Below are 10,646 nucleotides of genomic sequence, written 5' to 3' on the forward strand. Positions count from 1 at the left end.
TGATGTAGTAGCGGGGTAATTAATAATATGCACATCAAGCAAAATAAAAATTTGGTCAAATGATTATATAATTTTGGTTGTAACATCCTATGCTGTTATTTTTTTTTTTTTTTGTCGACACAGGGGTGTCCGGGTCAATCTTTACGGGGCCCGACTAATCCTCTGCGGCCCGGACCCAGCGCCCCAACCCGGTCCGAACACGTTAAGTGCGCGGAGGAATCCAGCGGAGCGGAGACTCGAACTTGTGAGCTCAAGATTCACTGGTGAGAGGCGCTGCCGCTGGACCATTCACGCGGGGGCTTGTAACATCCTATGCTGTTATTGCAAATTTTATTTCCTCCTTGTTCACACCACAATAGATGTCTTGGACCAGTTGATGGGTCTACTTGCTCGAATGAAGAAAGTTCATGCTCTTCCATCTCTAATGAGTTAAAAGAGAAAAGAAAAATCAAACCTCATACGTCTCAACTCAGTCTTATCTTCATCTTTTGGCCTATTAAGTACCCTTTATGTTTCCCGGAAACTAATGGTGATGGTTGACTTAGCATTATTGAATCCAAAGTCTCTAGTTTAGATTCCAGAAAACAACAAAACTTCCACGCGAAATTACAAAACACCAAGAGAAGCGCGCGAACTGGGGGCTGGAGAGACACGGATACCGTTATTCCTCGAGTCTTCTTCCACTTCCCAATATAATCATAATCCCCGTTCCCCAGTTCCCACAACTCAGAATTCTTAAACCTCAACCTGTTCAACTCAGCAGTCATCCAGACTTCAGAGTGCACAGGATAGTATTGCAGCATTAATGGAGCTCTGGTCTGGATAGAGCTGAAAGGGACGTGTGTTGAAATTGAAATGAACGGTTGTGGCGGTTGTGGAATGCCCTCTTGCCATTAATAACACCTTACTACCATACCAGAACTACCACTACTTATTAACTTCCTCCTGCCATTATTACCCTCAGAGTCAGAGACAGGGACACACAGCAGTCATACACGGTCCGATACTCGGACAGTTACGACCCCTCATGGGCTCGTTCATTTGATTTATGGTCCAAAACAAAAGCCTTTCTGCTGTGTTGAAAGTTGAAACTGAAGAATCAAAGGCAAAGCTGGTGATCCGCCAAACTACCAAGTTCCTACACTGGGTAAACAAATTTATCATACTAGTTTATTATGCTCCATTTTGCTGTCACTGTCGCAAGCTTATTCATTTAATGATCAGGGCAGACCAACATTTGCTGTGGAAATAAGGTGGAAGCTCCATTCTATTGCTTTACCGGTCCCAAAGTGGAAACAGAGCTCAAGACTGCATTTTTTCTTCTTGAGGGAGCTCAAATTTATGGTAGAACTCACCGGCTGAATCGGGTTATGGACTTTGAATCAAGATTACGTGTTTATTCTTGAAGGTGCTGGATTACTATAACATAGACCTTAGCAAGTGCCTAATCAGCGTAAAAGGTTGTGCTTGTGCATGTTCAAATCAAAATTGCACTTTTCACCTTGAGGCAGCTGGATTGTATCATTGACATGCTACAGACCTTAGCAAGTTCATTTTTGGTTCCAAGGGTCATGGACGGTCAATTCAAGGTTGCATTGCTTTCCCTCTTGTTTTTCAACTTTATGCAGACGGAGCAGGTTCTAGCAAGCTCCGGCTCGGAAAGATGGGCTTTGCTGGAGCTCAGGGCATCCCTTGGTATTAGAGCTCGATACTGGCCCAAAAAGGTCGAGCCTTGCTTAAACTGGACAGGGATTGAATGCCAAGATGGGAGAGTGACAGGAATAAGCTTATCTGGGATAAGGAGAACTCGGGTTGGAAAGCGAAATCCACGGTTTGCTATTTATCCTTTAAGCAATTTGACCTCATTATCTTCCTTCAATGCTTCAGGGTTTCTACTTCCTGGGCCAATTCCAGAATGGTTAGGCCAAAGACTAGCTACATTACAGGTGCTTGATCTCAGGTCTTGTTCAATTTATGGATCAATTCCTGACTCATTGGGAAGTTTGTTTAGGCTTAATTCTTTGCATTTGTCTGAAAATACGATTACTGGGACAATTCCAGCGGCATTGGGGAAGCTGAATTCCTTGTCAGTTCTTGATCTTTCAAAAAATTTATTAACAGGGCCAATTCCTAGCGCTATTTCAGCTCTTAGGAACCTTAGTAGTCTTGATTTGTCGTCAAACTTCCTTTCTGGGGCGATTCCTACTGAGATTGGTTCACTTTCTAGTCTTAAGTTCTTGAGGTTACACGACAATAGTTTCAGCTCTTCTGTTCCTGCTCAGCTGGGTAATCTTTCTGCCTTGGTGGAGCTTGATCTTGGTTACAATTTTTTGTCGGGGCCATTGCCTGAGGATTTAGGACGCATAAGTAGTTTACAGAAGTTGTTAATTGGGAATAATGAGCTAGAAGGTGCTCTGCCAGCTAGAGTACTTTTGGATCAAAAATTTGTGGAATTTGTAGTTCTCAGGAACAACAAATTTGATGGTAAATTTCCTGATGTCTTGCGGTCAGTGCCGCATTTACTGTTTCTAGATATCTCTGAGAATAACTTCACAGGTGAATTGCCAAACCTTACTGCTTTCTCTGATAATGCCGGCACCAAGTTCAATTTCTCAAACAATTTGTTCTACGGAAATGTGCCCTTTGAAACTGGCGGAAATGTCTCACTTGATCTATCGAATAACTTCTTGAAAGGATTGGCTCCTACTACTACGAAAAGCAGTGTCAATATCAGCACCAATTGCTTTCAGAGCCTGCCAGATCAGAGGAGTATAATGGACTGCCAAAAATTTTATGCCAAGAGAGGCCTTCATTTTGATGGCAACAATGTTCCCGAGTCACCAGAACCTCCAATTTCGGAACATTCAAAGAAGAAAAACAAACTCACCTTTATATTGGTGGGAACTTTTGGTGGACTTGGCTGCATTTTGATTTTAGGGGTAGCATTAGCATATGTGCTAAAAGTATGTAACAAACGAAGTGGAAATGGAAGAGGAACAGCGGAAGTCAGGCATGTTTCAGTAAAGGATAGTAGGCCACCTCCTCAGATTCCTTTGTGCTTCTCAGGTCTTGGAGAAGAATTTACATACGAGCAAGTGCTCCATGCCACAAATAACTTCAGCGAAACAAACCTCATCAAGCATGGTCACTCTGGAGACATATTCCGTGGAACATTAGAGGGTGGAAACCTAGTAGCCATAAAGAGAGTTGATTTACAAGTTCTCAAGAAAGGGAGATGTACTTCGGAATTGGATCTTTTTGACAAGATAAATCACCCAAGGCTAGTCCAACTTATTGGTCATTGCTTAGAGCTTGAAAATGAAAAGATCTTGGTTTACAAATATATGCCAAATGGAGACTTGTCCAATTCCTTTTACAGGGTTAACCATTTGGATGATGATTGTTTACAATCTTTGGATTGGATCACACGATTAAAAATTGCAATAGGAGCTGCTGAGGCTTTATCTTACTTGCACCATGAGTGTAATCCTCCACTTGTCCACAGGTACCACACATTTCTTTCTTTCTGGCTGTAATGTATCATTCCTACTTTCTACTATAGAGAGCTTTTATATATCTTAATGACATTCGGGACTGATTCAAAGTATGGCTAGATTTAAAGGCAACTGATGCATATCCAAATGTTTCAGAAGAAATCCTGCTTGACTACCTCGTCATCTTATTCATACTATTATTTTGTGTTTGAAGAGATATTCAAGCAAGCAGCATCCTTCTTGATGATCAATATGAAGTACGACTTGGAAGTTTAAGTGACGTTTGCGCTCAAGGAGTGGAGAACAGTCAGCAAAGGATTTCAAGAATGTTCTGGATGGCACAGTAAGTACTTCTACCATTTACATTATCACAACTCGTGTCTGCATTTGACAATAGCTTTTCATATTTAATTTTATAAAACAAAATTTATGTCAGAGTGCATGCAAAGTGGACTTGTCATATTCCCAGTTAATTGGGTGATTAGGTTCGTTACTGGAAGGTTCCTGTGCTCTACTATCAGGGACTGAAACAGTTTTCTGGTTATCTGCATTGTGTTCTAAACTAAAACATGCTTGAGAATCACAAGCAAGCTTAAAGTAGCTAGAAAAGATAATTTACAACGATGTCATGTCAAGTTCTTTAGGTGTGTATTCATGCGAAATTTCAATAGCAAAGATGATAAGGTCCCATGCTTTTGTATAGTTTCCACTTCCTGATGTAAGCGATCTCTTAGTTTCATCTTTTTATGTTAGAAACATTAACCTTTTTAATTTTGTCAACGTGCAGGACTCCTGATAAAGGACCTTCAGGTACACTAAACTCCCGTACATACTCATGAGTAGAAATAGCTGAGGATTAATCACTTGTTTTGCATCAGCAACTAGGCAATGTTTGAGGTCGGTCTCCTACTTGGTCAAGGACGAAAATCCTGCACATAGCTTGAATCCCCTTTGACTTATCCATTATTGGCCTATCACATTATATCATGTTGGGGAGACCTTATGATTAATTGAAATGGGTTTTTTCAAACCATGTTGTTGACTCATGCATGATTTTGGGTTCCATAGAATTGTTTCATTCTGGCAATAACCTGTAGAGTCCTGTTGGCTTCTACTTCTAGGGACTTCTAAATATCTGAACCACAGAGTTTAATGGGTTTTCCAAACATATTATGTAATGCAATTGGCAATTGCTTAAATGCTATGCTCTTTGCAAATCAACAGGACCATCTGCAAGTTGTGCTTATGATGTATATTGCTTTGGAAAGCTCTTACTTGGGCTTGTCTCGGGTAAGCTGGACATCTGCAATTTTGAAGATGAGGGCTCTACAAATGAGTGGTTGGAAAACAATCTATCTTACATCAGTATACACGAAAAGGAACAGGTGGGTAAGATTATTGATCAGTCTCTTATCATAGATGATGATCTACTTGAAGAAGTGTGGGCTGTGGCGATAGTGGCCAAGTCATGCCTAAATCCCAAGCCTTCCAGACGTCCCCTGATGAGACACATCCTCAGAGCACTGGAAAATCCTTTCAAGGTTGTCAGGGAAGAAAATTTCAGCTCTGGAAGGCTAAGAACAACATCATCCAGAAGTTATTGGACCACTGCATTCTTCGGTAGTTGGCATCACAGCTCGTCTGAGAGTGCCAGTTTTCCAGGCCAAACAAGAAGAGAAGGTGCCAGTGATCTAAAACAGACAGGGAGAGCGGGGTCTCATGGAAGTGGCATGAATGAATACTCATCTTCACACAAAAGGTCCTCGAGCGAGATTTTCCCTGAGCCAGTGGATATTCAAGATCTAGAGAAGCAGGATGAAAACTAGGCAAGCTCTGAGTGATGTTGCCAGTAAATCTTTTCCCATCCTGGTATCGAGCAGTCCGTGTAACTTTGTGTGCGTCGAAAGGCTTTAGGCTTGAAAGTTGCCTCCTCCTGAAGGTCATTGATTTAGAGCCTTCTACAACTTTGATTCATTTGGGGATCCTCCAAGAAAATGACGATGAGCCTTTGGATCCAAATCAAAGAGGTTTGAAGCAAGCTATGATTCTTGCACTTGTCCTGCATGAAATGTAATGTAAATAGCCATTCAATGTAATTACGAGCATTAGTTTTTCACGATCTCATGCAAATTCAGAGGCATCCAGCTAAAGTATTTTGTTATTAGTACAATCGGATTGAGATATCCATCTCCACCAATAAAACCGTTTCCTGATGCTAGGAGACGAAATATCACATATAGAAACGGCAAAAGATTCTTGAAGTTATGTACGTATATACATGGAGCATAACGTGAGAACTTGATAACGAATGGTGGGCAGAAAACAAAATAGGGAGTTGTGTGGCCTCGGGACTTCCCGTTTGTTCGAATTTCACAATGGCAATGGCAATGAGTATCAAAAGTTCCTCAATGGTAATAGGTTTTGCCTATTCCTCCTTTTCACTTGTTTGGAAGTTATGTTGCAAACGGGATCTATTAAATTTCTTTTTATTACTATAATGGATTTCCTTCTTGGCTTCTTCAATTGTTTTTCTTGCTTCATAATGGGATCGGCTGATCTCTGGAGCCAAACCACCAAATGCCAGCCAATGACCACAGCCCGTGACATCACGAAACATATATAGTCTCCAAAACTTCACTAGTTTAGCCAAATACTTCAAATCATCTCCACCAATTTTAGCAAAAGCAAAATTTCAATTGAAATTTAACAAACTATTTTTTTCAAGTTTGTACGAATCTGAAAACCCACCACCAATTGCTACTCAGAAAAAAAAAAGAAATTCACCATGAATACCCAATACCAGCGAAATCAAGTAGAAAGGAGAAGAAACAAGAGGCAGAGCCGATGGTTGACTTGGGTCCCATCTCTAACTTGGATCATATGGTTGACCTATGTTGGAGAGAGAGAGTTTTGTGCAATGGAGGCTAAGAATATTTTTTTTTCTTTCATTTTTGTGTCTTGGTGGGTAATCAAGGCGAAAATGCCCAATTCACCCTGGAATGGCCACTGAAGACTTTTTGGCCTTCCATTACCATAGATTCATTACCATTGTAGGGTTCCAAACATTATCAATGACAATCATTGATGGTCATACCCATTGCCTTCCCCCTAAACCCTCCAACCAAACGGGTGGTAAAATGGGCTGGCAAGTTGTCCGCCGTCCAGAGCATCCTTCTTTTCTCTCAACACGCAAAAAGCGCCTTCAGATCTCTCTTCTTGTCACCGTCCATCAAATCCAGTATTGGGGCTCAGAAAGTCCGCCTTTCTTCTGTGTTCTTCTTCATCTCAGAGAAGCGCCTTCATTTGCCGGTTAGTTATCTTTAGATCGGTCTTAATTCTCGTTGTATATTGGCTTAGCTGATAATTTCTTGGATGTTTCCTGTATGGTTCTTGTAGATCTTTGAACGTAGTGAATGGTATCTCTTGCAGAGGAAACGCCAAACTTTCCTCTGGGTAGTATTTTTTTGCTTCAATTTTGTATAAAGATTACTTTCTTTCGAAGCCCAAAGAGCTTACGTCAATTTTTACAAACCTAAACCCCGATGAAACTCCAAAAGTCGGTATCCTTTGAGGTCCCACAGGAGACTTATAACTACCAACCCAAACCCTCCCAACCCCGATATGAGATACATCTCAGGGAATGACACCCCAAACCTCCACAACGGGGGAGCCTGCTTACTTAAGTCGGTGATTGTTGTCTTGTAAAACTATTCATAATCTTTTCGGATTTCTTCTTTCTTAGGCGAATTCAGAAGTAGTACTGAATTTTGGTGATTTTTGTCTTGTAAAGATTTATCTTGGAATCTTTTTTTTTTCCCCACGAGAATCCACTTGTGCTTTTGTTTTCAGGGATAGAGTACTCAATTTAGTGATTTGTGTATTGTAAAGGGCGAATGAAATGTTCCAAAGCATGGAGCAGAAACTGAATAACAAATGCCAATTACTAGCTATTTAAATCTACTTCTGTACACAAGTGGCACGTGATGCGATATCAAGGCCACCACTATAGCGACTTTTTACTGTATCAACATCTTTGAGTAACCTATGAATCCTTCTTTTTGAGTGGGAATCTGGAGTTTCCCTAGAGCCTGCTTGAGCATCTCCCATGAGGTCCACAGCAGGCACACTCCTCATTGATGCTTCTCTATCGGACTCTCCAGTTTTGATGATTTAGAATTTACATATTTGTTTGGCATATAATTAAGTGACTGGCACCAATTTGAAAAAGAAACCTTTGAACTAAAATTCTATACTTCACTTTTCCTCAAGAACTTAGGGCTCGAGACTTCTGCACCAGGCAGCATGCAGCATGTATTTCCTGTAGCATCAGTGTATGTAATCTATCCTGTTGATATTGCTAGATCACTACACATCGCATCAAGAGCTTTCTCTAGACCATTTACGCGTCTCTCCAGAGAATTCATCCCATTTTGTGAATGGTCAATAAAATTCTGAAATCCACAATAGTATAAAACTAATTTCAACTAATGTTTCAGTTTTGTGTCGAGAATTCACAGCTACATATGCTAGAAGCAGAAAGACGCAATCCTATTTCACGACAGTGAGATAATGCATAAAACTGGTTTCAGCACTAATTTTTCAGTTTCATATTGAAAATCACTGCTACATATGCTAGAGGCAGAAAGATGCAAGCCTATTTCATCACTGTGAGACAACACATAAACATCTTCTAGATGTACGGAAGAAAATCATAACAATTTTTTAATCTTTATCAGCATGAAGCATGACAAACCTTTGAAACCAACAAATGAAAAAGCAATTCGATTTCAACATACTTTTTCTTGGCAGAAATGCATCACGAATTTGAAAAATACGTAAATGTAGCAAACAGTTAGTCCAGCTACAACACATCAAGAAAAACAGAGCAAAAACATAATAGAATGGAGAATTTTAAATTTGAAACTAAAGAAAAATGTTAAAATCATTGAAACTCACATAATTACATCTCTAAAATTTTGCATAAACAAGGCAAAAAAAAACCTAGCATCAGTTTCACATCATCAGCACCAACCAATCTCTAATCGCCACATGGGCGGACGATCATGCTGACTTGGCAGGGGGCCATTTACTGTTATACTATATGTTTAATAACTACTCAAAGCTTAACTAAGGGGGTGGGGGTTTTGGGGTGGGGGGAAGGGGGAAGGGGATTATGTTCTAAATTTGACAGATATTTCATTTGCAACTCTAGCTCTGTTTTGATGATTCACCAGTCTCAGCTTTTCTTTTCCCCTCAGCACGTGTTTTCTTCTCGTGAGAAGTGACATAACTGCTATAGGTTAGCGCAATCTCGCAAACGACATATCTTGGACGGCACCATGCGATTGCTGTAAAAATAAAGCTTATTAGACAATAATAATTCTGACAATTTCTTTCAAAGATTAAGTCAAAATATATTACCTCATCAAAGAGAAAAATATTGGACGATCGAAGAACTCGTAAATAGCAATAAATAGGTCGAGGAAGAGATAATACAATTTTGCTCCAATGACTTCATTCTTTCTTATCTGTTCCTAATAGTCGAAACTTTAGAGATGAAATTTAATCCTAAACTAAGATTAGAAGGTTTTTGGTAATTGATAGGGTGTTAATTGTTAGTAATTTTATTGTTACTTTTCCTTTGTCCTTGCCAAATATTGTTTTAATTGTTGATATATACTCATTTTTGGTATTTGGACCTATCTACAGGAAGTGGAACTGAGAAATGCTAAAAAGGGAATTTTATTGAGAAAAATCCTCCACACCTTAGAGCCTCCAGCAGATATACAAGTCGGGCCCATATGGTGCTACCAAAAACTCCATTTTCGGTTGCTGATGGAGAGCTCTTATTATCGGTAGTTGGCTTGTACGTGTAGGAGTCCTCCTACCAAAAGGAAACAAGAAGAGTGGAATTGGCAGGAGCTTTCCTCTTGTACTTGGACTTCCAATTTATTCGGCGGGGACCACGGATAAGAAGCATAAGTCATCTTTTGGACTTTAAAATGAGAAACAAACGTATAGAGGGTGGCTGTTGTTCCTAATTCGGTGGGGACCACGGAGAAAAGTTAGGCAATTGTTTTAGAATAGGGAACTTCATTCTTTTGGTTTGGTCCAACTCTTTCGTTTATTTATTTTGCCCTGTTTCCATTTCTTCGGGGGGATAGTTTTAGCTTAGCTTTTAGCGTAGTTTAGTTTTGTTTCTTTCTTGGCTCTTTTGATGGCCTGGACCTCAGTGAAATTACTTGAAGATTTTCTCATGAGGCGTGGCTAAGTTTGTCTAGTCAAGAACAACGAAGGATTTGGTTCTACTAAATTTGTGAGATCGAATTAGTTTTTATTTATTTTCATTATTCACTGGTATTTGTCTATCTTCTGCTTTATGTTCATATGGTTGTTTTATTATTCGATTATCCAGGGCCCGGATTCTAGATTAATTCAATAACCTGAAGCCAATTAGGGTAGTTAAATCCGTAATTGTTTAATTATTCTAAACTGGTGGCAATTGGCATGATTGGGTTTGTGTCAGGGAGATAGACAGGCTAACTTAAAGAGACCCTCGTAGCGTGTTGATTGGTTAGAATTAGGCTCTTCTAATTATTCATACAATTAGGGAATTGAACTTCTATGGTCGTACCTAGGGTTATTTCCTGATTAGAGAAATAGTCAACGGTCGTACCTTGGCTATCGATAAATTGAGGAAGAGTTGGTTGTTTATCGCGTGTATGACAACTATAACTAATTTATCAGATAGTAACTGGAATAATCCTTGCATCTGTGATCGAATTAAGTGAACCATCTCCGAAGTTGTCTCTTGGCTAGAGTTCGTCCATTATTATTTTTATTGTGATAATTAGTTATTTGAGTTGTAGTTATTTTATTTTATTTTAATTTATTCCAAGTAATTTAGTTACTATCATTTTCAAAAACCCCCCATATCTAGACTCTAAAAGAAATAAATTATCCCCAGTCCCTGTGGATTCGACCCTACTCACCGCTGTATACAAAATCTGTATTTTTCTCGAGTAGGTATTTATTATTGTACAGGTTTGACACCCTGTCAGTAATTAACCTTAAAATATATTACCTTGCTACGGCCTCTTGCAGTTCTCACGACATTGGTGTGGTCTACAAAATTAACATGAAAACAGCTGT

The 10,646-nt window shown here is 39.6% G+C and overlaps 1 protein-coding gene across 2 annotated transcripts; it reads left to right on the forward strand.

Moving 5' to 3' along the window:
* The first annotated feature begins 586 nt into the window (after positions 1–586).
* Positions 587–7,444, forward strand: LOC113714775 (probable LRR receptor-like serine/threonine-protein kinase At2g16250). 2 transcript variants are annotated; one of them, XM_072069265.1, is made up of 5 exons: positions 587–1,147; positions 1,225–3,505; positions 3,709–3,837; positions 4,282–4,304; positions 4,719–7,444. In XM_072069265.1, exons 2-5 carry the CDS (start codon positions 1,530–1,532, stop codon positions 5,318–5,320), a joined length of 2,730 nt encoding a protein of 909 aa, XP_071925366.1. In that variant the 5' UTR covers positions 587–1,147; positions 1,225–1,529; the 3' UTR covers positions 5,321–7,444. The 2 variants fall into 2 exon arrangements, with proteins under 2 accessions (XP_071925366.1, XP_027094644.1); XM_027238843.2 differs by having other exon boundaries at positions 1,230–3,505.
* Positions 7,445–10,646: the final 3,202 nt, after the last annotated feature.

This window comes from Coffea arabica, chromosome 10c (genome assembly GCF_036785885.1).
Source record: "Coffea arabica cultivar ET-39 chromosome 10c, Coffea Arabica ET-39 HiFi, whole genome shotgun sequence".
Lineage (NCBI taxonomy): Eukaryota > Viridiplantae > Streptophyta > Magnoliopsida > Gentianales > Rubiaceae > Coffea > Coffea arabica.

Excerpts from the sequence above, each read along its gene's own strand:
- LOC113714775 (XM_072069265.1), top strand. The coding sequence starts at position 1,530 with ATGCTACAGACCTTAGCAAGTTCATTTTTGGTTCCAAGGGTCATGGAC. Across the intron at positions 3,506-3,708 it reads AATCCTCCACTTGTCCACAG|AGATATTCAAGCAAGCAGCA; the intron begins GTACCACACATT and ends TTGTGTTTGAAG. Across the intron at positions 4,305-4,718 it reads TCCTGATAAAGGACCTTCAG|GACCATCTGCAAGTTGTGCT; the intron begins GTACACTAAACT and ends GCAAATCAACAG.